The following is a 27,088-nucleotide window of genomic DNA, read 5'->3' as shown; positions in this document are numbered from 1 at the left end:
TTACAAACTCATAACCTGCATCCTTGATTAATTAACAGATTGTTTTTCTAGATTTATCATGTTTTCCATAATTACCATATAATGAACCTTGCCCATGGGGATATGTCCAGACTAGATGTAGGGTTCTACTGCTGCAAGTTAAATAAGCTTTGTGCACGAGAGATAGAGTGGGAGCCCATCGGGATGGTTAGGGAAATATGCTTGAGTACCTGAATAATTTGTAATCCGCATAGAGTTGTAGGATATGCAGAATATAAATTATAAATAAAATCTAAAAAAAAAGAATGCCAGATCTGAGGAGGAATTAAGTATCCAGTTGCAAATGAATGACCCTCACCACTGAGTCAATGTATAAGTTAAGAAGAGTTATCAATCCTGATCTATGAACTTCATCCTCAAGAGAATGTCCAAATTGGAAGTGGTATTTATGCAGATAAGATAAATATGCTTATCTACAGTTAAAACAAAACCACTAAGATATTTTAATTTTATTTAGCTTCTATGGGCTTTGAAAATTTCTCAGCTAGTCTCATCACTATAAATTGATGAAAAAAAGGCAAGGATAATTTCATTTTTAAAATCTTAGTCAGGCTACAGCTGCTAACTTCTGGAGCTAAAAACAGGTGCTGTTGTAACGGTGTCAGGTCAAAAGCGCGCCGGGACAAAGGCGCGCCCAGACAATTGAGCGCAGCGCGGAGGCGTGCGCCGCTCAAAATTACTGTTTTTAGGGCTCCGACGGGGGTGTGTGTGTGGGGAACCCCCCCACTTTACTTAATAGACATCGCGCCGCGTTGTGGGGGGTTTGGGGGGTTGTAACCCCCCACATTTTACTGAAAACTTCACTTTTTCCCTGTTTTTAAGGAAAAAGTTAAGTTTACAGTAAAATGTGGAGGGTTACAACCCCCCAAACCCCCCACAACGCCGGTGCGATGTCTATTAAGTAAAGTGGGGGGGGGGGGTTCCCCAACAAAACCCCCCATCGGAGCCCCTAAAAACAGTAATTTTGAGCGGCGTGCGCATCCGCGCTGCGCTCAATTGTCCGGGCGCGCCTTTGTCTTTCGCGCCGTTGTCTATGAACCGTTGTAACATAGCAAGACTGAGCAATTGGGGAACGTGAATGCACAAGCACATTAAATATTCACATATATACACATTTCACAGTGTGTAACTCGAGCTATAGAAATAGCAGATGCAAAATACATGCTTACATTTCTCTGTGAATGTTTCACTAAAACTTATCACTATTATGTATTTATAATTACTGCATCAGGGGAGGGGGGGCAGTAATGAGGCAACTTAGTTGGGCTCAAAATGCTTTCTTCTCATCAGCCAATAGGCTCCATAACTTCATATCCACACCTAGTTCCTCCATCCCCAAAATGAACTCCTCTCTTAACTCACCATGAACAAAGTTACCCCCTTCCCTCTCTCCTCTAATTTAAAGACATACACAGAGGGGCCAATGTAGTAAACTTTGGAGCACATTGCGTATCTGAGTTTAAAAAATGTTGACGCATTCCTGGAGAAAAAATCCGTAATTTGCTATTAAAATAAACATGGGGAAAATCACTATTAATCTCCGAGATTTTGCCATTTACTTGTGAACAAGATCTGTTGGAAGCAGGATACTGGGTTAGAGGAACCATCAGTCTGACTCAGTATAGCTATTCTTATGCTACATGCTTTGATATAACATGGGAACTAAGGGATCATTTTAGGTTAAGTGTGGTTACTTCACTCCAAATCACTGGTTGCTCAGTGAGCCTGGGACCTGACAACACCCCCCCCCCCCCCGCTTAATTATCCATCCAACCCCACAAATGGCCATTAGTCCATGGCTCCCCAACCTCCACCTTAAATATTTCCCTGGTAGCTTTTGGCCCCAAGACACCCTACTACAGCTTCAAATATTTCCCCAGTGGCCCATGGCCCCTTGCATCTTTCTCCATCAAAAATAGAGAGTGAGCCCAACTGCTCCTCTGTCCCATGCACCTTTAAAGTTGGGAAGCAGGAGAGATGTCCACACACTCTAGCCTCTGCACTGTCAATTTTAAATATGGCAGCACAGAGGCAGGAATCAGTTGAAAATAGCTCTGCAAGTTCATTTCTCAATTCTATCAGTACTCTGGGATGTATACTATCTGATCCAGGTGATGTGCTACTCTTCAATTTGTCAAATTGACCCATTATATTTTCCAGTGTAAGAGGTTTGTTTCAATTTCTCTGACTCATCAGCACTGAATACTATTTCTGGAACTGGTTATCTCCCTCACTTTTTCCTAGGTAAAGACCGAAGCAACAAATTCATTTAACCTCTCTTGTCTTCTCTGAGCGCCCATTGGCCATCTAGCAGTCCAACTGTCTTTTCCTGGCTTCTTGCTTCTAATATAACAAAAAAAGTTTTACTATGTGTTTTTGCTTGCAACATAATCTTCTTTTCAAGGTCTCTCTTTGTCTTCCTTATCAGTACCTTGCGTTTGACTTGCCTTTCCTTATTCTATTTCCTATTATTTCAGTTGGATACTTCTTCCACTTTCTGAAGGATTTTCTTTTAGCTCTAAGAGCTTCCTTCATTTCATTTGTTAACCATGCCACTTATTCCTTCACCTCTCTTGTTAACCTCCTTTGTTAATACATGAAATCTATCTGGTCTGGGTTTTCAGGATGGTATTTTTGAATAACATCTATGCCCGATATAAATTTTTGACCTTTGCAGCTGCTCCTTTACTATATATATATGATATAATCTCTGGAGTAAGTACACATAGGAAATCCAATACAATAGTATTTAACTTCAGGAGACTATGATAACATGAGAATAGAAAAAAAAAAATATATATATATATATTTTTTTTCTATTCTCATGTTATCATAGTCTCCTGAAGTTAAATACTATTGTATTGGATTTCCTATGTGTACTTACTCCAGAGATTATATCAAATCTGATTATGTTATCTGATCAAGTGGCTGCCAGTACATTACCTCCTGCACCAACTAATGTACTCTACTACGGACTAGGTCTAGAAATGCTTTGCCTCTTGTCGGTTCCTGAATCAACTGCTCCATAAAGCAGTCCTTGATTTCATTAAGGAATTTTATCACCCTAGCATGCCCTAATGTTAAATTTACCCATTCAATAACCCTAATCATTTAGCTGAGAACTGTTTTATGCCATTCGACAACAGAGCACAAATTAATTAAGATTCAATGCACTTTGGAACAAAGGAAGCTGTTTTCACTATAAGGGCACCAAGTTCTGGATTTGTTTGACTTTAAAACTTTTCAAGATAAAATAAGCAAATACCATATTTAAGAAGCGGTTAGATACATTCTTAACTAAAACAAGAAACTCCCTAAAGTGCTGAATTGTGTTAGTGTTCCAATTGAACCAGCATGCTTTACTAAAGTGAATATAATTTAAAGTAAAGCAGAAGTATCAATCTGGACATATAAAAATCAAGGAGACATTTCTATAGTCTTCAAAGCATATCATTAAAAGAGCAGCAGCAGGAGATCACAACATGCAGCAAGGTTTAGATAAGCTGGCACAGGTGGCTTAGAATAGTCAACAAACAGAAAGCAAATGCATCACAGGCAGAAGGGGGCTTGGGGCACACACAGAGTAAGCCAGCCTCTTACACGTCTGCCTTTGTTAGCTGGAATACAGGATGGAGTGTGCTTCAACAAAGAGAGGAGGAAAAGACATTACAAACAACAAAACACATAAACTCTACCTTGACAGAATTGTTAAATATGAAAATACTAGAGCTGAACAATTTGCACATAGTTTTTGTTAGGAAAAAATGGACATGATGGGTGGGTCAGAAAAAGAGATTTAGGTATTTTTTCAAGTTCAGATAGGTGTGTCATTCTGGACAGCATGGTAGTCTTCCCATGCTTGTGAGCCATACAGAAAGGAATTCATCCACTCCAGGTTTTCAACTCCTTCTCAAGAGGATTCTGCTGTCCCCTTCAGTTTGTACCAAAGTAGGCGATAGTCCTATATAGAAACACATACGAAGGAGGGGTATAGGGAGACTCTCCAACATACATTTCTATTCTGCTCTGAAAGAAGTATAACAAATATGTCGGAACATCATAACTGAACAATCCAAACATGGGGTCTAATTGCAATTCTCGCAAAAAGTCAGTAATGAGCTCTGACAACCCTGCAGGCTTAAACAGCTGGCGTACTGTGGGATCACCTTGGTCAAGGGTTACCACCGTTTCTTGCATACTTGCCCCAATTTGCAATCCGGAATCTCCCAGCAGGGAAGATTCGCTCTGTGACAGCAAGGGCATCTGCTATAATAATTCCCTTAGCGCGCATGCGCACTTCAATTTTTGTGGCTCCGTGCATCTGTAGCTCCGTGGCCGGCAGAATGTTAAAGGATGCGGCGCGTGCACATTCAGGGCTGACATCGGGGAGAAAAGGAGGCGGCGGTGACCGAGCTACGGAGCTAGGGGAGGGAAGGCCACAACTACTGCCGCTCCCTGGTCACATGGCCTTCTCCTCTGCTTCCATTCTCCCCCTAGGTCAGAGCATCGTTGCAGCTCGCAGGAGCCGTGCTCTCTGCTTGCCCGGCGGCAAACCAACACCCCTTACCTCTGAATTTGTTCATTGGGCAGGTCGAGGATGAGCATTTGTTTATTTGCGCTGGAGACTGGTGGCACTGCTGCAGGGGGGAGGGAGGGAAAGAGACAGAAAGACACACAGACAGCGGCAAAGGGGAGAGAGAGAAAGACACACAGACAGTGGCCAATGAAAGAGAGAGAGAGAGACAGAAAGACATACAGACAGCGGCCAAGGAGTGAGAGAGAGAAAGAGTCAGAAAGACACACAGACAGCAGCAAAGGGGAGAGAGAGAAAGACACACAAACAGCAGCCAACGAGAGAGAAAGAGACAGAAAGACACACAGACAGCAGCCAAGGAGAGAGAGAGAGAGAGACATAAAGACAGCGGCCAAGGAGAAAGACAGACAGACACATCTATTCTAGCACCCGTTAATGTAACGGGCTTAAAGACTAGTATAGTATAACACATCATCTTCAGAGTCCCTGTCAGAAAGGTCTGTGGGATGCTAGCCAGCCTCTATAATTGGGACAGATGCGCCCTGGGAGCCCACGCCCCTATGCATATCCCCTGGCTTGCTGCCAGACCTCGAATGAGAAACATGGCTTTCCAAATAAGCTTTCCACATCAAATTCAGAAGAAAAGGCTTTATTAGGCAGTTGTGAGTCTCCTTTAGGTAATTCCACCTTACATCTCTTGGGGTCCATGGCTTCCACGCCCCTCAATGTCTCCTTAGCCCTAGAGACCTAAGGGGAGGCTAAGTATGAAGCTCCTGCACACTTCACATGCTGCATGGCATGTGGCGCAAGAGTGCCCTTCCAGCGTTCATCCAGTGCAAATTTGGCATGGAATAGGGGTAAAAGAGCCTAAGGACTTCATCCCTGCCAGTTTTGAGGCATAACGAGGAGTTTTGAAGGGTCTGGAGAACTTTGAAAAAAATTGGGAAATTTAAGATGGCCACTATGACAGTATTTTGCTACCAAAAAAGACTAAAAAATGCCTTAACTAAACTTAAAAAAAAACTCTGAAAACAGGATCTTAGAGGTGGGGCAAAAACCTTTAAAAACAGCTTTTTTAGACACTCCACCCTCTCCGATTTTGTATGTAGGCTGTAATAGCTTCACTCACTGTGACATACTCTGAAAGTGCTCTAGCCTGCATCAGCTCTAAGAAGTAGCTGAATCTGGGCGACGAATCACTGCCTCAATTAGTCAGTCCTCCAAACACTGAGATCTTTGGGCTGCCAGTTAGACTAATACGCAATCTCCATGGATCTGTGCACATGAAGGGGAGAAGGCGAAATCGCAGCTGGCATCCTGAAGAGCTCTAATGAGCCCCCTGTAATTCAATAGGCGAGCCAAGCTTCTAAGGGTACAGACCCTGAGCTCCATGAAGTTTTCTGCAGGCTGGCCTAACAAGTTCCCAAAGGATTGTCCTGCTGGCTGCAAAACAGAATCTGCTTCTTCTCCACACAGGCAGAGCTTACTCCCACACAGGGGAGCTCTGGTGCAGCGAAATCCGCAAAAACTGCGAAAAAAAACAAACAACCCCCCCCCCCAAAAAAAACCCCAAAAAACAAAGAAATTACAGAGCCGATCAGAAAGACGCCTTCTGTCTTGTGTGCACAAGGAAAAACTGAAGGGGGCAGCACAGCCCTCTGGAGGAGGAGTTGAAAACCTGGAATGGATTCCTTTTGCACAGTTCGCGAGCATGCAGAGAATACCCTACTGTGCAGAACGAAGAAGAAATACTTAGGCAGTGTGCATATTTGCATGACATTACTCTTTCAAAAATGACAAACACATGAAATCAATAACTATTTAATATCATATATACTTAAAATCTAACAAAATGATATAAAACAGTAAGAGTGTGAAGAAGGAATAATGAGAACGGAGGTTTTCACTTTTTTCTATATTACAATTCAAATATCTAAAGATGATCAAAAAACATTAGGATATCTGACTCTCTCCTCATCACTGGAAAATTTTCACTTTTTGTTCTAGGAACCCATCCAGGTGAAATATGGCTTTTGTCAAAGGAAGCCAGTGTCTGCTTCACAAAATGGAAGTATTTTGTTTGTTCTATGAATGTTTTTTGGTGAAGTGTTTTACAAGATATCAATAGCCAGGGGACTATGAATCTATTGCAACCATGTATATCATACTGTAGGAAAAAACATTGAAGGCAGATAAATTAAAGACCATATGACCTATCTAGTCTGCCTAACCACTTTATCTGCTATCCCCTCTTCTCTCTTAGACATTTAATGTACTTGTCCCAAGCTTTCTTGCATTCAGATACACTTTTTGTCTCCACCGGGAGACCATTTAAAGCATTGACCATCCTTTCCATGAAAAGTATTCTCTGAGGTTACTTCTGAATCTATCCCTTTTCACTAAGGAATTTACCAAGACTCACCGACTAGAAGTAAGTTAGTACCACCACTGGCTACTGATTTCCATGGTATCTGAATAACACTGCTTGTAAGCAACCTTGCAAGCAGTAATATTCTACTGACCTAGGAGCATTAAACCAAGCTGCCCTCTTCCCCTTGGGAATAACAGCACCAGACCCTACAAGTCTACCCTACCCAACCACATCACAACCCCCCAACAACCTGGAAGTTTCCCCCCATATCTGAGTAACCTCTTCCCAGTCCTATCTTTAAAGCTCCCTAGCCGTTCCTGCTTTTGCAGATACCAAGTTCAAAATGCTAGCTGTGGCTGGTGCCATTTTGAACCCAGCTCTAGTAAGGGCTAAAATGAGAGAGGATCACTTCTGCTTGACTCCACTAATAACCGGATAACTTTGAAAGTAAGCCTGGGGGCAGGGAGGCTCTGAGTGAAGGAAGTTATCCTTTACACTTTTAAAATAGAATGGCGAAGTTTCTGGAATCTGGTGGATTACAGGACCAGAGGTTAGAAGGATGTTAGGGTGCATAGGAAGAGGTATGGCCAGTAGGAAAAAAGGAGGTATTGATGCCCCTGCATAAGACTCCGGTGAGACCTCATTTAGAATAGTATACAATTCTGGAGACCTCACCTTCAAAAAAAATATTAAAAGGATGGAGTCGGTCCTGAAGAAGGCTACTAAAATGGTGCGTGGTCTTCATCATAAGGCATATGGGGACAGACTTAAAGATCGCAATCTGTATACTTTAGAGGAAAGGCGGGAGAGAAGAGATATGATAGAGAAGTTTAAATACCTACATGGTGCAAATGCGCATGAGTTGAGTCTCTTTCATTTGAAAAGAAGCTCTGGAATGAGAGGGCATAGGATGAAATTAAGAGGTGATAGGCTCAGGAGTAATCTAAGGAAATACTTTTTTTACAGAAAGGGTGATAGATGCGTGGAACAGTCTCCCAGAAGGGGTGGTGGAGGCAGAGACCATGTCTGAATTCAAGAAAGTGTGGGACAGGCACATGGGATCACTTAGAGGGAGGAAGAGATAATGGTTACTTCAGATGGGCAGACTGGATGGGCCATTTGGCCTTTATCTGCCATCATGTTTCATTTTGGTTAGGTGTCAATGAGGTCCTGTGTATCGGCCATTTCTATTAGTCTATTTCAGGGGTAGGGAACTCCGGTCCTCGAGAGTCGTATTCCAGTCAGGATTTCCCCAATGAATATGCATTGAAAGCAGTGCATGGAAATAGATCTCATGCATACTCATTGGGGAAATCCTGAAAACCCGACTGGAATACGGCTCTTGAGGACCGGAGTTCCCTACCCCTGGTCTATTTTATACCAAATGGTTATCATTTTTGTAAATTTATCTGTTCTTATTCACATCTTATTCAATTTTACTAATGATTTTGATATGATTTTAATATCATTTTGTAAATTTGTTCTGTGTTTGATCTCATCATAATTGTTTGATACTATATTTACAATTTTTGTTAATTTAGTTCCTCTTAAAATTTTGATAAGATTTTATTTTTATTTTATATGTTATGAAATCTGTACCTATGGTTCTTATATCTTTCAGTATTGTTTGACAGTTGGCCCTGATGCAGTCTATATTTAGGTGAAACATGGCCACATCAGGCTTTATAGTTTTAAAATCCTCATTAGAGTGCAACAATAAAACTATCTTGATATTTCATAAATCTTCTCATCTTTGTGATCTGTTATAAGTACACATAGGATATCCAGAACATTAACATTTAACTTTAAAAAAGGAGACTATAATAAAATGAGGAAAAAAATTAGAAGAGCAGCTGCAGAGGTCAAAAATGTACATGAGGTGCCGCAGGGCTCGGTCCTGGGACTGATCCTTTTCAATATATTCATAGGAGACCTGACGCAGGGGCTTCAAGGTAAGATAGCATTGTTCACCGACGACGCCAAATTATGTAACACTGTATGTAAAAATGATTTGTCCGACAGCATGAAGCAAGACCTACTTTTACTGGAACATTGGTCCATAACCTGGCAGCTGGACTTCAACGCGAAAAAATGCAAGATCATGCACCTTGGCAACAATAATCTGTGCAGAACATACACACTGAACGGCGAGACCTTGGCTAAGACGGCAGCAGAGCGGGATTTAGGGGTGATCATTAGTAGAGACATGAAAACAGCCATCCAAGTGGAAAAGGCTACATCCAAGGCTAGACAAATGCTGGGTTGTATCCGTAGAAGCTTTGTTAGCCGGAAGCCAGAGGTCATAATGCCATTGTACAGAACCATGGTGAGACCTCATCTGGAGTACTGTGTGCAGTTCTGGAGGCCACACTAGCGTAATGACGTACTGAGAGTTGAGTCGGTTCAGCGCATGGCCACTAGGATGATCTTGGGGCTTAAGGATTTCTCATACGAGGACAGGCTGCACAGATTGCGGCTATACTCTCTCGAAGAGCATAGGGAGAGGGGAGATATGATTGAGACATTTAAGTACATCACTGGCCGCATAGAGGTGGAAGACAACATTTTCTTTCTCAAGGGTCCCTCGACCTCAAGAGGACATCCGCTAAGAATCAGGGGCAGGAAATTTCATGGGGATATCAGGAAGTACTTCTTCACAGAAAGAGTGGTGGACCATTGGAAAAAACTCCCGGAGAAAGTGATCACGGCCAGCAGCATACAAGATTTTAAGAAAAAATGGGATGCCCACGTCGGATCTCTACGAGGGCAGTGTAGAGGTGATGCCACTTGTGAGTGACCCCTTGGGGAGTAGCTTGGGGAGGGTTAATAGAGTGGGCAGACTTGATGGGCTATGGCCCTTTTCTACCGTCATCTTCTATGTTTCTATGAGGTGTGGATTTTTCTTAAAAATACCATCTTTGAAGCCCAGATCAGAAACATTCCATGCAGGATCAGCCCAAGCTCAGCACCCAATCCCTCCATCACCCCTTCTCTATCATCCCATAATCCTGCCCACTTTCCAGCTATACTCCAAGATCTGAAAAATGGTTGTGCAATTGTAGGCCCAGAGATAGAAGGTGACAGATCAGTTGTACAGATCAGTTTGAGCCTTCTTTAGAAGTTTCTTTGTCCCGTGACTAGATCTACTCCACTTTTACCAAGAGGAGATTCTTGTCTAGCTCCCACATCCCTAATTTTGTCATCTTGTTTTTTTTTTTCTGAGGCAAATGAGCAAGGGTTGATAACAGGTAAGATTCGTCAAGAGGGAGGAATGAGTGCTGGGACAATGGGGGCTGAGAGTGAGTAGTTAACCAGACTGCTTAATCATCTAAAATGTGCTATCAGGAGGAATCCTGTATAACCAGCTGTTCATTCTGGAATAATGTTAGGGGCACAACCGTCTCTCTCCCTCCCTTCCCACTGAGATCTGGAAGACAATAACCCAGATGTACTTTGTCTTGTCAAATTGTCTCTCACAGCAGTGTACATTTTCAGGTGAAACTATCAAATTTTTCTAATTAGGAGTGTTGCCTTAGTCCTCTCCTGCATGAACTACTGCAATGCACTATTCAACGGTCTCACGGCGAAGAACATACGTCTTCAGTATGTACAAAACAAAGCGATCAGACTCCTAAAAAACCTCTGTGTTTGTGGCCCTGTCTCCCATGCTCAATCATCAGCTCACTGGCTACCCATAGCCAAACGTTGTGTCTTCAAATCACACAACAAAGCTTCCTCCCCGTATGTGCCTAACAGGTCCCTCTGCTCCCAGGATGAAATACACCTAAAAACGCCCCCTAGTTGTGCCCTAAACTGCCAAACAACGTTCCTAGTCCCACTTCATACCACAGATTAGATCCCTTGAAGGACTTCTTAACTTTAGGAAAGCAATAAAAACATACTTCTTCACCTAATTCCCCAGCCCACGTCAGATTACAAAAAAATGTATATTGATACAAGATCATCAGTATGTATCATGTTAGGGTAAAAACTTGCATTGAAAAGTCTTGCCCTGTAACTGTGACAAATTTAACCTATGAACTATATATTATGTATATTGGTTTTAGATCTCTAGTTTGTGTCGAGTTAGGACAATTTCTATTAAAAATCCTTGCAGTGCAATTACAGCAAATTGCAACCTGTAAACTGTATATTATGCATATTGATATTAGATTCCTAATATATGTCAAATAAGGATAAAAACTTATACTATAACAATGCCAAATTGTAACCTATTAACTGTAACCCGTTCTGAGCTCTTTGGCGAAGATGGGATAGAAAACAAAATAAATAAATAAATAAATAAGAGTGCTGCTCATTAGCTGCTGATCATAATAAGAGTGGGGAACTGGAAGCCTCTAATCAAGTTTTGGTTAGAAGCAAGTCTATACTCCATATAGACTTATGGAGGAATATATATAGAATGTGATCCAAATTATTAGAGTAACATCTCTAGGGTATATTATATATATCTAATTCTAATTGCTAAATTAATCCAAGGGCTGGCAAAATGGAAGCTTTAATCTCTCCTTCTGATAAAGCCACAATTGGTAGATTACTTTGTCAGTATGTCTGATAGAAACTTGATAATGTATTAGTACTTTAGTTTGCATTACTCATTATTTCAGTGTCAAGATTTGGGTTTTCCCCAATGGCACCAACAAGTAATTTATATTGGAGCTATATTCTTTTATTAAAAAGTCTATTAAAATGTTGTAAATTGTTAAATGAATCCATTTAAAGAATTTTCTGCATGGTAATGTGTGAGGATTTGATAGGGCCTATTACCTGTTAACTTCATCCTATGCCCTCTCATTCCAGAGCTTCCTTTTAAATTAAAGAGACTCGTCTCATGCGCATTTATGCCATGTAAGTATTTAAATATCTTTCAAGATCAAAAAGAGTAGTGACAGAAAACCCAAACGATTCCAAAAAATGTCACTTACAAGCAGTGGGCTACCTCTCTAAGATCCAACATTGAAATTGAAGAAGTAGCAATTCATACTGGTGGAGTTCCTTCAATTCTGTCCTCTTATGCCAGAGCTAAGTATTTTGCTTCCTTGTTCAGCAATGTTGCATTTAGAACTTTATATTTCATATATTTATTTATTCATAAAAAGTCTAAAAAGTTTTTTAAATTATATACTATGCACAGTAGTGGGGTTTTCCCTTTCAGATTTTTTTACATTGTGCTGCGGGTGTGAGTTTTTTGCCTATGATAAGAAAAGAATGCCAGCTGTGAATCATCAATGATTGCTGCATATTTAAAACGTTTTTGAGGCTTTTCCTCCACCTGTTTTTGAATTTCAATGTTGGATCTTAGAGAGGTAGCCCACTGCTGGTGAGTGACATTTTTTGGAATCGTTTGGATTTAAATGTCTTTAACATATCTCCCCTCTCCCGCATTTTGTCCAAAGTATACAGCACATATTGAGATCTTTAAGTCTGTCCCCATACGCCTTATGACGAAGACCACTGACCATTTTAGTAGACTTCCTCGGGACTGACTCCAAATCTTTGTGAAGGTGTGGTCTCTAGAATACAATACAAATGAAGTCTTACCAGAGTCTAAATAAGGGGCATCAATACCTCTTCTTTCCTACTGGCCGTACCTCTTCTCATGCACCCTAGAATCCTTCTAGCTTTTGCTATCACCTTTTCGACCAGTTTGGCCACCGTAAGATCATATACTATTACTCCCAAGTCATGCTCCTCTTTGTGATGTACTTTGTCAAATATCTTTTGTAAATCCAAATACACAATATCAACCAGTTCACCTTTATCTACATGATCATTCACCCCTTCAAAGATATGCAGTAGATTGGTGAGGCAAGATTTCCCTTCACTAAATGTATGGTGGCTTTCTCTCATTAATCCATATTCTCTCATTTTGTTCTTTATAATAGTCTCTTCCATTTTGCCTGGCACTGTCATGAGACTCACCGGTCTATAATTTCTCGATCACCTCTGGAACCCTTTTTAAAATCGGTGGCATGTAGGCCACTCTCTGGTCTTCTGGTACTATGCTAGATTTTAAAGAAAAATTACAAATTACTAACAGTAGCTCTGTAAATTCATTTTTCAATTCTATCAGCTCTCTGAGATGTATACTATCCGGTCCAGATGATTTGCTACTGTTCAATTTGTCAAATTAACCCATTACATCTTTCAGTGTTACAGAGATTTGCTTGAGTTTCTCTGGTTCATCAGAAATAAATACCATTTCTGGCAATGGTAACTCCCCTACATCTTCCTCAGTGAAGACTGAAGTAAAGAATTCATTTAATCTCTCCACGATGGCCTTGTCTTCCTGAGAGCCCCTTTCAACCCTCGATCGTCTAGCAGTCCAACTGATTCTCTTTCCGGCTTCTTGCTTTTAATATACCTAAAAAAGGTTTTACTATGTTTATTTGCTTCCTGTGCAATCTTCTTTTCAAGGTCTCTCTCTGCTTTCCTTATCAGCGCCTTGCATTTGACTTGCCATTCCTTGTACTGTTTTGCTGTTACATTGGATAATATTTTGTTCATTTGTAATATAATTGAACAAAAAAAAAGATTGATTTTCAATCCATAGTCCCTCTATTTTGAATTTCAATTACTACTTAGATAACTTTGGGAGGTCTTTTACTAAGGGGTGCTAGGTGATTTAGAGCGCGCTAAATCGGCTAGCGCACCTTAGTAAAAGATTCCCTTTGTAATATAACATGAGGTTAATCTGCAATAACATGAACACAAACATACAGCAGCACTGTATCACACAGGAAAGCTGACCTGGGTGAGTTGGAATGAGTCGAGTAGTGGTAGGAAATTGAGCTTGCAGGAAACAAGAGAAGAGCTCTTGGGACACTATCTGTGTGCCAGTAAGCCACACCTCCTAGATGTGGCATTATCAGCTATCATCTATAAATTCAATATCCCTGTGCTACAACCACAGAAGTGCGACCTAAGGAGTTTGAAGCCAAAAGGGGTTGTGCCTCTTTGGATGCCTAGGACTTTGTTAATTTCAACTATTAAATATGGTGACATGAAAAGGTAAAAGTCTAATCTAATCTAAGGCTTGGCTTTATATACCGAGTCATCATTCTAAGAAAGCTCGAATCAGTTTACAATAGTTAACTTAACAGAAAAAAAACATAAGCCTCTATTCCTTCTGCCTTCTGTTATAGATCCAACAATTGCTAATTTGACTGAGTTTCTTGAAGCCTCTCAAGATGTTATTTCTACTAGGGCAACTCTTGTTACTTTTATGACAGAAATGGACACATTATCTGTGTTTAAACAACATATTTTCCTAAAAAGAGATTTGGTTTATTGTGGTCAGAAGATCATTATATTTTCTGATGTCTCAAAAGCTATCCCAGCAGAGAAGGCGGCAATTTCTTTAGTTTAAACCAAAAGTCTTGGTTCTTAGAGCTACAGCATTTTTTTGCATTTTCTTTGTAGATGTTTAAATACCTATCAAGAAGTTAAGTATATTTATACGATTCATCTCAGCTGGATGGATTCATCAGTACTTCTGATGAATAGCCTAGTGCCCCAGTTACTGCCTTTTGGTTCATTTGTTCTGGATGAGTTGAAAAGGGAGAGGGTTTAAATATGCTCTGTATCATTAACTGAATATCATTTTGCTCCTGTGATGTGATAAAGTGTTTATTTTCCTTTTGTAGTTGTAATGTGTTTTTAAAATTAATGTATAATGTGAAGGATCTACTCGAAGACTCTGACCCCGGATTCCTATGCATCACGGAATCATGGATCACAAAAGATGACCAATTTACTCAAAATGAACTCTGCTCCCATGGCTACCATGGCCTCTTCTCTCCCAGAACCAACCGTAAAGGAGGTGGCCTGGCATTACTCTACAAATCATTCTTCGATGTTCAGCTCCTCGAAAAAGGCAGTCACACCTCACTAGAATACATGCTAGCCTCTGTAAACGATGAACTCCACCCCCATGCACTGGGTATCCTGCTTCTATATCGCCCACCCACCCCTTGGAACAAATCCTCTGAACTTGTCCTCGAGACAATAACAAATGCCTTCCTCAAATTCCAAAGACTACTGATTATAGGGGACATCAATCTCCACCTAAACGACCTCACCAGCAAGGACACAACCAAATTTATTAGCTTCCTCACCTCCCTTGGCTTCCCCCCCCCCCTGCCCCATGAAAAGGGGCACACACTTGACCTCATTAGCTTCCTCGATCTTACCGCGCCCACAAAACTTTAGCCGGCGATACTCACTGGGATCATGTACCCTGGTCTGACCACCTCTTAGGGACCTTCTGTATCCCCATCTTCATGTCGCCTTTTGGAGCCCCGCCCCGCACTCCCATTCCATTACCTTTCGCAAAAAAATTACGAACGACCTGTTCTGGACCAAATTTCTCAACCTATTCTCCTCCACTCCTCAGCCTGCAGACCCAGAATCCAACTGGCATAATTGGGTCACACTTTCCCAGTCCACTTACCACTCCCTCGCCCCTCTTTCCACTAAAACCATCTCCTACTCCCGTAAGGCCCCTTGGTTTCTCCCCTATCACAGAGAACTAAAGCAGAAATGTCGAGCTCTGGAGCGCAAATGGAGAAAATCTAAATCCCCTATCGACAGACAGTCCTGGAGGGCCAACTTCAAGTTCTACAATACAGTTCTGAAAAAAGCAAGACAGAACTTCTACGGAGATAAAATCACCAGATCCAACAACCAGAGCAGTACTTTATTCAATATCTGGTGTTCCTTAACTTCCAAAAAAGGCTCCACCTCAGTCCCCTCTTCCCCCTCAGCTGGTGTTCTGGCGAAATTCTTCAACAATAAGATCACCACCTTGAGATCCTCCTTCCCACCCACAGTCCCCTACAACTCCCTGGTGCCCACCGACTCCATTTCTACCCCAACGACCTCATACCCCATCCCACCTTTGAGCTCGTATCCGAATCCACGGTCCTCAAACTTTGCCTCAAACTGAAATCCTGCAACTGCTCCTTAGACCCATTCCCCTCCTACCTATATAAGAAAATTCCCACGCAGGCCATCTCTTCTATTACCGAACTCATCAATTCCGCCTTACACTCGGGCCTTTTTCCCCAGAAATGGGCCATATTGCCCTGACCCCTCTACTGAAAAAATCTGACCTAGACCCCTCCACACCATCCAGCTATCGCCCAATAGCAAATATCCCTCTATCAACCAAGTTGCTCGAGTCCATCATAGCCACCCAACTCACATCTTATTTAGAGAGATTCTCTATCCTTCTACCTTACCAATATGGATTTCATCCCAATTTCAGCACCGAATCACTACTGACCTCCTTAATCTCTAAGGTCCAATTACTCCACTCTCGAAATAAGTTTGCCGTCCTCCTTCAATTCGACCTTTCCGCTGCTTTTGATGTTGTTCACCATGACATCCTAGTCTACCAACTCTCCGAGATAGGCATCCACAGTCTTAGACTGGTTCTCAAAATTCTTACGCTCTTGTTCTTACACCGTCAACATGAATGGCACCTCATCCGCCCCCTGGCAACCAATGTGTGGAGTCCCGCAAGGCTCACCTCTTTCTCCTATCCTGTTTAACATCTATATGTCCTCCCTTAAACTCCTTCACCTATCCCCCCTAGAAACAATTTACACTTATGCTGACGATGTCCTAGTCCTCCTCGAGACCGACCCAAACCTTACCAACCTCTCGGAGAACATATCCTCCTGTATAACGAACCTCCAGTCCTGGGCCCATACTGTCAAAATGAAACTGAACGAGTCCAAAACTAAACTACTTTGGCTCGGCCCTAAACTAGACCAACTCCCCACCTCCATCCCCCTGTCATCTGGCTCCACTCTGCAGCTGGAGTCCTCAAGCAATGTTCTGGGCATCATCATCGACTCTACTTTGTCTTTCAACGACCACCTCAATTCCCTGGCAAAAAAATGCTATTTCAGCCTTCACATGCTGAGGAAAGTAAGATCCTATTTCCATCAAAATCACTTTACCGTTCTCGTCCAATCTATTATCCTGTTCAGATTGGACTACTGCAACTCAATCTACCTAAGCGTTACCAAGAAAAACCTTCATAGACTTCAGCGGATCCAGAATGCCGCGGCCAAGCTCATCTTCGCAAAAAGTAAATTCGACCATGTCTCACCGCTCCTGGCCAAGCTCCACTGGCTTCCGATTATTGCCAGGGTCCACTTTAAATGTGCCTGTCTAACTTCCAAAATCCTCCACGGCATCCTCCCTCCCTTCATCCCACTCTCCTGGAACTCCTTAAATCTTAATACCACCAGACCCACTCACAAACTTAAACTATCCTTTCCTTCATTAAAAGGCATTTCCCGCACAGGAAAACTAGGGACCTCCCTCCCCTTCAGACTCACTGAGCTCTGGAACAACCTTACCTCCCCCCTCCGGACCCTGAGCTCTCTCCAACTCTTCCGCAAACATCTGAAAACCTGGCTGTTTTCAAAAATGTAATACTTACCCCATCTTTGGCATCGTAAGCCCCCCAAACATCCTTTCTCTATACCCTTTAACCTTCATTGGAGTTCCTTTCTCTCTCAACTCCTGTAAACCGTGCCAAGCTCTACGATTGTGGAGATGATGCAGTATATAAACCTAAGGTTTAGTTTAGTTTAGAATTTGATTTGTAATATTTTCAAAAGTTATTAAAGTAAAAGAAAACCAATCCTGCTATTAGACAGTATCTCGTATATGCCACACACAGTACTGAACATTATACAGGGAGCATAATAGAGTTTTGCTAACTTGTTAAGATGACAACAATTTTTCTTTTGTAACTTATCTTCTTTCTATTAACGTTCACATATGTCAGGATGAGTGGTATGCTGCTATCTATGCTACAGACAAATGGCTCTGCAAAGTCTAATAGAGACAGAAAACTAAGTATGTTGCATATGCAAAAAAAAATAGAAAAATTTGTTATATTTATTTTGTTTGTTGGCCAATATTTGTTATGTTTTGCTCTTGTATTTGTCAAAAATGATGGATTGGTTAGAAATATTACAGAAATAAACAGAGAGCTTTAGTAATATCTTTATGGTTTGGATGAGACTATTTTTTTAACCATTTCTTCCGTTGATGTATAGATTGGAAGACATCAATTAGTTTTATGCAAAATTACCAAGTTAGATGATCTGGAGAACTGTTCTAACATATGGAGCAATATTGCTCAATGTCAGTGCAACATGCCATACTTTTCAGTATGATTATGCTACATTAGGACCCCTGACAAAGGCAAAGATAGCCGAAACATGGACCGTGTTGGGTCTGATACAAGCTTCTATCTGTATGTCATATGTTACTACCTGCATGAGTAATTGGTATTATGTGGATTTCTGACACATTTCATGTTTTGATGTTTATATTTCAATTTTTATGTCAATAAATTTCTATTGTTTTACAACTCCTGTGACATCCAGAGACTTTCTGTTCCATCTTTTTTGTTTTTGGATTCACCAGCATTTTTGGAACATAGGTCCTTTTTCTTTTGTTCCTGTTGCTCCTAACAACATATTGGCCAATATTCAAATCAAGTTATATATGTTCATTGGTGGGCTGGTGAACGTACAATTTGTCTTTTAAAAATATATATACACAAATACACTTATTTGCGCATGCAATTAGATATCATACATATTATTTTTGGAAATCTTGTAAACCAGTTTGAGTTGTGAACCTCAAGGACTAGATCTGAGGACCCCTGGCCTATAGGGAGTGTGGCACAGAATATAAGGATTAAGTTAAATATAATGCCTTCAACTAGGGTTGTTTCTGCCACTTTATGCAGGTTACCCTCTTTTCCTCATTATTTTTTCAAAACGCAAAAAAGTTATTTAACTATTGCTTTGAGCAGAAGTGATCTATGTTTGGTTTTCATCCTTTTAATGTTTAGGAGTTCTATTTACTATTTTCTGGATGAAGAGTTAAACCAGCAGATTAACATTCAAAAGATTAAGGGCTCCTTTTACGAAGCTGCGTTAGGGCATTAACGCGCACTACATTGCCACGTGTGCTAGACGCTGGTGTTAGCGCGCGGTAATATCCTGCATGCACTAAAAACGCTAGCGCACCTTAGTAAAAGGAGCCCTAAGTTAAAACCCAAACCTTTCAAGTTTGTAAAAATACTTTTGAAAACATACTTATGTGTGTCAGCATTAATGTGAATCTATGAGAGGTCCCATACTTAGATTTCAGCTTGATTGGGAGACACTTGTACACTTCTGAAAACATACTTATAGGCGTTAGCATTTATGTGCTTTTATGAGAGAGGTTTTATGCCTCAAACTTTGCTTGATCATGAGACTGCTGACACAGAGAGATTTTATGCCTTGAATTTTGTCTGAAATTAATGTTCGATGTGTAAAATGTTTTTACTCACTTTGTATGTTGTTTGTATACTGCTTTGGTTTAAAGAAGTATATAAAATTTAAAATAAATAAATAAATTTAGCCACAAGATTAAAACCGAGTCTAAAAAGGCAGCATTCAGAATTTTGGAGACAATCCATTAGTACTTTTGATGTTTGCACATATGAACTAAATCTGTGGAGTTATTACACTGACTGCTTTATCTGTACATTTCTCAAAAACTCTCCATATATATATTCAGTGATGTCAACGAACTTACACTCTGAAAATTCAAGCAAAGGTAATGAGGAAGGAAAGGAACTTTGTACTGCCCCAAGCTGATAAAGGAATAGAATAAAAAATGATAAAACTCTTGATTTACTACATGTTTCCCATGGTTTTATTAAAGAGATGACAAATTATATATTGTTAACTATTTCATAATTTTCAAACCAGTGTAACAATATCAAAAGAAGCCAACTTTTCAAAATGATTGGGGGGTACTCAAATCTGCACAAATTACAATATAAAAAAAATGGAAAGATTAGGTTCTTACCTTAGTAATCTTCTTTCTAGTAGACAGACACATTATTCCTAAACCTGTGGGTAGTCAATTATTCCTACGAAAATTCTTGAAGAGAGCCTTATTAGCATTCGTTTGCTCTACCTCTCATGTCTCTGGGCCATCCTCCAATTCCTCAGTTCATATCAAAGCAGATGGTCAGCCCTAGAGAGGAAACAGAATAAGGAGGGGTACAGGGACTTTCCCCAAGAAACCTGTCTGTTCTGCTCATATCATTAACACATAACAGATGAAGCAAAACTTAACCATTTGCTATACCATAGCAAGGTGAAAACAAACAAGTCACCTACCAGAGTGCAACCTGCACTACAAGTGTGGGAGACAGCATGGATGATCCGAATGTGGAGTCCTTTTGGGCTGTTATGTCCACTCTGTATAACTTTGTGAATGTATGGAGAGAGGACTACGTGGCCGCTTTACAGATTTCTTCCAAAGACACCACAAAGATTCTGCCCAGGAAAAAGCCATGCTTCTAGTGGAATGTGCCTTTATTGATATAGGCGGTTGCTTTCCAATTCTGATATAGGCTGAAAAGCTTGCCATATGGATCCAACTTGAAATGGTCGGTTTCGAAGCTGGTCGGCTTTTATGGGCAGCACCTACCAGTATAAAGAGATGATCCAACAGTCGAAATTCATTCATAACCTCCAGAAACTGCGGTAACACTCTGCGCATATCCAACAATTTCAGCAATTTATCACTCTTCCTCAATCCTATGGCAATTGCACATTTTGATTGATATGAAAACTGGAGTCTACTTTCGGTAAGAAAGATGGTACTGTGTGCAATACAACGCCTGAATCCGAAATTCTGAGGAAAGAATCTCTGCGTGATAATGCCTGCAATTCTGACACCTGTTGAGCTGAAGAAATCGCCACCAAAAGTACTGTTTTGACTATAAAATCCATCTGAAAAGTTTGCTCTAGCTAGCACCTGTAAGACCTGATTAAGACTCCACAATGGAAAAGGCTGTCATACCAGAGGACAGAGGTGCAAAGCATCTTTCAAAAACCTGGCTACATCTGGATGTACGACTTTGGTGCTCTTATTAACCTTAGGCCCAAATCACGAAAGCCACACAATCTGAAATTTCAGGGACCAGCTGCTAGGTCTTTTTCCAGACCTTATTGCAGGAAGGCAAACACCGCAGGTATCAGAGCTGAGCTCAGGTCTTCACTCCTCTGAGTGTACCAAGCTTGGGAAACACTTCTAGGCTTTCATATATGCAGTTAGAGTTGCTTTCTTCCTACATCTTAGAAGGGTGGACACCACTCCGTCCCAATAGCCTTTGCATACTAGCAACACATACTCAAGAACCATGCTGTAAGATCAAAGTGTTCTGGATCTGCCAGGGCAATTGGGCCCTGTGAGAGCAGTATTGGATGACAAGGAAAACTGAGACCTTGGTCCCTTTGCAGACAGACTAGATTTACAAGAAAAAACAGGCTACCATCTCATTTGAAGAGAGACAATTGAGGAATTGGAGGACAGCCCAGAGATATGGGAAGTAGAGCAAAAAAATGCTAATGAGGCTCTCTACAGGAATTTTCGTGGGAATAGGTTGACTACCCACAGGTTCAAGAATGTGTGTTGCACCAGAATAAAGCACTATGAGCTGTGAATATAACTAGTCAGGCTATCTTTAAATGAAAAGCATAGCAGGTAGTGCACATATAGGTAGGGCTTGTGGGTAAAACAAATGTTACGGATAGCACTACAAGTCCTACCAGTTTTGCTTCCTCCCCAACCCCAACTCCAACTCATCATCAGAGTTTAACATCATTCTCCAAGCCCATCTACACTACATTCACAACAAGATCCTTATACAGACACTATACATTCACAGAATATTGCATCTTGTTACATATTTGTTGAATGTTGAGTGTGTGACCAAGGGACCTCAGTTCAGTTATAGTAACACGAAGGCAAAAAACTGAACAGGAAACCTTAAAATGTCAGATTCTACATGTACACCAATATTAGAGAAATAGAAACTGAAATCCAAAATATCAGAGTTAGAATATTTCAGCTTTTTGAAATGCATAACTATTAAGTTCAGAATAAAGTAATTTTTTTTCTACCTTTGTTGTATGAGCATTTTATTGTTCTATTCACTTTGGTCCCAGTGTCTTTTCTATTTTTTTTTTTCCTTGTCTTTTGCAGGGTCTCCTATCTATTTGACATTTCTCCTCACTCCATGTCCATCATCAATCTTCTCTCTGCATTCCTATCCTTCCTGTACTTGATAGATTTCTTAAATAGCAGGGTTTTTATTTATTTTCTGAAAGTTTTGTAGTCTGGTATCATGATCAGTAGATTGGAGAGTTGGTGGTCTGGTTTCACTGCTTGTGTGGCCAGTAGGCCATTGTACATTTTTTTGCGTTTGACACCTCTGATTGGGGGGGGGTGTGAACGGTGTTTGGGTTCTCCTTTGCCTGGTTGTGGTAGTTCGGATAAGGCGGTTGTTCAAGTAAGCTGGGCTGTCTCCATTCATGGCTTTAAATAGTAGACAGTAAAATTTGAATAGTATTCTTGCTTGTATTGGGAGCCAGTGTGAGTCGAGCTATGTGGCGGTGATGTGGTCGTATTTCTTCAGTGAATAGATCAGTCTCAGAGCTGTATTTTGTACTGTTTGTAGTTGTTTTATCATGACTGCAGGGCAGGGGAGATAGGGTTGCAGTAGTCTAGAACACAGTTCTTCAACCGCCGGTCCATGGACCGGTGCCGGTCCGCAAACAAAATCTTGCCAGTCTGCGAAAGTTTCGGTCCCCGCCGCAACGAAAGGCCGGCGTCAGCTGACTTGCAACTTCCTGTTGCAGTCGCTGTGCCGGGACTCCTGCCTTCCACCGCGTTTGCCTCCTGCCTTGTCTCCGCACCTCCAGACCAGCAGCGGCAACTCTGTATGCTTTTAACTTCGGCACAGAGCTGCCCCTAATCAATAGTTTAGCGCGGTTTCATAAGGCAGCCTCGGGGCCTTTGCTAGGCCGGCCCACATCGCATCATCGAAGTGGGCTGGCTATCAAAGGCCCCGAGGCTGCCTCATGAAACCGCGCTAAACTATTGATTAGGGGCAGCTCTGTGCCGAAGTTAGAAGTTCACAGAGCTGCCGCTGTTGGTCTGAACTCTTGGGCCGCTGAAGGAGGGCAAAGAGCAGCTGTCCTGGAGGTTTCCCTTCCTCTCGCCTTTGCAGGTCCCTTTTTTTCCACCTTTTTTTTTTCCTTCAAACGGCAACGGGCCCCAGCATCGACATCAATCAAGTAAGTTCCACTGTTCCTTGCAAGCGGTTCTGCTCGGCCAAAGCTTCCCCTCTGACATGAGCCACCCTCAGGGGAAAGAAAGTGACCCACAAAGATGAGGGGAAGGGGGCAGATGATTGAAGTTGGGGGGGGAGAGAGAGAGAGAGAGAGAAGGGGCAGATGATGGAATGGAGGAGATGAGAGAGAGAGAAGGGGACAGATGATGGAAGTGAGAAGAAGGGAGAGAGAGCAGAAGGCAGATGGATGTCAGTTGAGAGGGGAGAGCAGATGCTGAATGGAAGTGGGGAAAGAACACATACTGGATGGAAGGAGGAGATAAATAAAGGGGGAAGAAAATAGTAAGATAATGGAAGGGTGAGGGAAAGGGGTGACAAGCTGTGCGTAGACACAGTGAAAAGAGGGAAACGGGACTAAATAGTAAGAAAGAATTTAATTTAGATGGAGGCAGAAAATAGAGAAGGAAGACCAGAGAAGAAAAGGGAAGAGAGAGCAGAGAATGATATCAGATCTGAGTGGAGGAAATGAGAAGAGAGATATGCTAAAAACCACAGGGGGGAGGGAAGGATAGAGATGCCAGACCATGAGGGGAACAGAAGGAAGATGATGGATGCCAGACCAAATTGGGAGGGGGGGGGGGCAGGAGGAGAGATGGCAGGGAAAGACAGACAGTGAATGGAAGGGGCAGATGCTGGACTGAAGAGACAGAGAAGGTTATCATGCTGCTGTACCAGGCCATGGTACGCCCTCACGTGGAGTACTGCGTCCAGCACTGGTCACCGTACATGAAGAAGGACACGGTACTATTCAAAAGGGTCCAGAGAAGAGCGACTAAAATGGTTAAGGGGCTGGAGGAGTTGCCGTACAGCGAAAGATTAGAGAAACTGGGCCTCTTCTCCCTTGAGCAGAGGAGATTGAGAGGGGACATGATAGAAACATTCAAGGTACTGAAGGGAATAGACTTAGTAGCTAAGGACAGGTTGTTCACCCTCTGCAAGGCAGGGAGAACAAGAGGGCACTCTCTAAAGTTGAAAGGGGATAGATTCCGTACAAACGTAAGGAAGTTCTGTGGTAGAAAGCTGGAACGCTCTTCCAGAGGCTTTTATAGGGGAAAACACCCTCCAAGGATTCAAGACAAAGTTAGACAAGTTCCTGCTGAACAAGAACGTGAGCTGGTAGGGTTAGTCTCCGTTAGGGTGCTGGTCTTAGACCAGAGGGCTGCCGTGTGAGAGGACTGCTGGTCATGATGGACCTCTGGTCTGACCCAGCAGTGGCAATTCTTATGTTCTTAGGGCAGACACTGGCTGGAAGAGAGTGAAAAGGCAATGAAAGCAGAAACCAGAGACGACAAAAGGTAGAAAAAAATAATTTTATTTCTATCTTGTGATTCAAATATATCAGATTTGAAATATGTATCTTTCTAGACATAATTGGGGAGTGCAAAGCCCAGGCAGTGCTTCTTTAGCTTCCAGCTGGCTTAGGGCTCTCTCTGACCAGGGGGCAGTTGCCCTAGTTCCACTCCCCTAACACTATTCCTGTTATGTGTGACTGTGGTATTCTGTTACATGATATTTGTGTAGCATTCTGTAATAATTTGGCTTATTCAGTTTTCTTGATAGTAGAGGGGATATATGTGAAGGGGAGGGGAGACAGGGGTTTTGTTGATCTTTGCCCTGTATTATTTGTATTTATAAAATGACAATTGTATAGAATATTGTTTCTTTTTATACTTTAATAAAATATGTTCAATATAAAATTATAACTATTTGAGGCTTGTGCGGATGGGATCAGGTGGTTTGTGGGACCGAGCTCGCGGGGACGGGGCGGCGATGTTTTTTTTTTTTAAATTTCAGTCTTAGTAGTTTGCCGGTCCACGAAATAATTATTTTATTTCCGCCGGTCCATAGGTGTAAAAAGGTTGAAGAACACTGGTCTAGAAGTCCAAGGACTAGGGATTGGACCATGAGCTGGAATTGTTTTCTGTCAAAGAATTTTCGGACTTGCCTTAAGTTTCGCATGACCGCAAATGATTTCTGTATTGTTTTGTGGTTGCATGGTACAGCATCTGTCTATCATCACTCCCAGAAGACTTAGGGTGGGTTGCATGAGGTATGTGATTGCAGGATGCCGGAGCGATTATACCAATACTGACTTCAGGCCTTGGTCTTCCCTGGGACATGTTCCACCCTTGTGGAAACAGGAAGCTACATCAGAAGAGGGCAGGGCACATCCCAGGAAAGAACAAGGCCCTGACTCAGTGCTGGGGAGTGTGTGGCGAAGTGGTTAGAGTCACAGCCTCAGCACCCTGAGGTTATGGGTTCAAATCTCAGGCTACTCCTTGTGACCCTGGGCAAGTCACTCAATCCCCCATTGCCCCAGGTATATTAGATAGAGTATGAGCCCACCAGGACAGATAGGGAAAATACTTGAGTACCTGAATGTAAACCACTTAGGCTATAAATGGTATATAAATACACACAGATTGCATAAAAATATTAGTGTAATCACTCCGGTGTCGTACAATCAAGGCAAGGAGGGAGAAGGAGAGATGCCTGCAGTATGGGAAAAATATTGGGGGTGCTCAATCACCCATAGAATCCACAGAGTTGGCAGATATGATACCCAAATTTCCTTTAAAATGCCCATCAGCCAATGGTAAAGTATAGTGACACATTAATTGGCCTATCAATTCTGTCCAGTTATCCCTCTCTACTGCAGGGATGTAACCAGTCTGTGGAAACTAAACCTCTTATTATCAGTTTTTCTCAACTCGATTCTGGAGGACCCCCTTGCCAATCAGGTTTTCAAGATATCCACAATGAATATGCATGAAAGACATTTGCATATAATGGAGGCAGTGTATGCAAATCAAGTTTATGCAAATTCAAAGTGGATATCCTGAAAATCTGACTGGCAAGGGGGTACTCCAGGACCGAGTTGAGAAATACTGCCTTATATCACTCACTGCTTTGCCATATTTCTGCTGCACCTTAGAAAGGTGGCAATTATCCTTAAAGAAAGAGTATCAGCCATTTATCACCTTAAATGGTCATTTTCTAATGCATTTAAACATACATAGCTCACAAAACAAAAATTAGCTATATACTTACTTCAAATTGATCCAGTGCAGAGGTAGGTGCATTCAAAAATGCCAAGAAAGAATTCTGTGAGTCTTGGTGCTTTACACCTAGAAAACAGCAGCAATTATACTTTAAGCCAAAGTAAATGCCTCCATGTATATTATGGAAGGCCTATTTCCTGCCAAAATCTGATTCACAATTATAGTGCATCACACAGTAAACTCTGAGATGTTCTTTTACTAAAGCTTAGCACTTGCTAAATGCTAAGAAGTCCATAGATATAAAAGTAAAATAGCCCCTAAATGTTTTAGAGGTAACTAGAAGAGAGATGAACTTCATTAAGATTTTTACATTATTTCAAGCTCTCTTAATGCCATGCAAAAGTCTCTTATATCATTATGTTCTCTTATGCCGTATTGAGGAGTTACAAAATCAAATCCTTATATGCACCTGCATTATTTGACATTAATTATAGGTAAAGGTACTTATAGGTAAAGATAATGTAAAAGTCCAATGGTTAACATATGATGGTTGTAAGGACCATAAGATACTAGACCACACAATTTTATTCCTGCTACTATTCCAAATTGATCTCTAGCTCTTCCCTCACTTCTTCACAATTAGTGGTCTTCAGTACCTAGCACAGACTTTGATTCAAACCCTTTCTAAGAAGAAATACTTCTTGATATTGCTCCTGAGTCTACTACTTTGAACCTTTATAATATAGCCTCTTGTACCAGAACATCTTTTTTTTCTCTGAAATAGGATTTTCTGTATTACACCAATGAGGTATTTGAGTGTTTCCATCCTTTTCTCTCTAGGCTACTCATACTTAAATCACTAAGGGCTCCTTTTACCAAGCCGC

General features: G+C 41.5%; 1 protein-coding gene across 2 annotated transcripts in view; it reads right to left on the bottom strand.

Moving 5' to 3' along the window:
- CDC42BPA (CDC42 binding protein kinase alpha) overlaps positions 1–27,088 on the bottom strand; it is a 488,866-nt gene that overhangs the window by 114,141 nt on the left and 347,637 nt on the right. For both annotated transcript variants that reach the window (XM_033938547.1, XM_033938546.1), the window contains exon 21: positions 26,254–26,330. In XM_033938547.1, the coding sequence (XP_033794438.1) occupies positions 26,254–26,330 (77 nt within the window). The remainder of the gene's footprint in view (positions 1–26,253; positions 26,331–27,088) is intronic.

This window comes from Geotrypetes seraphini, chromosome 3 (assembly GCF_902459505.1).
Source record: "Geotrypetes seraphini chromosome 3, aGeoSer1.1, whole genome shotgun sequence".
Lineage (NCBI taxonomy): Eukaryota > Metazoa > Chordata > Amphibia > Gymnophiona > Dermophiidae > Geotrypetes > Geotrypetes seraphini.
The sequence above is the reverse complement of the archived record's forward strand: the minus strand, read 5'-3'. Positions and strand labels throughout refer to the sequence as shown.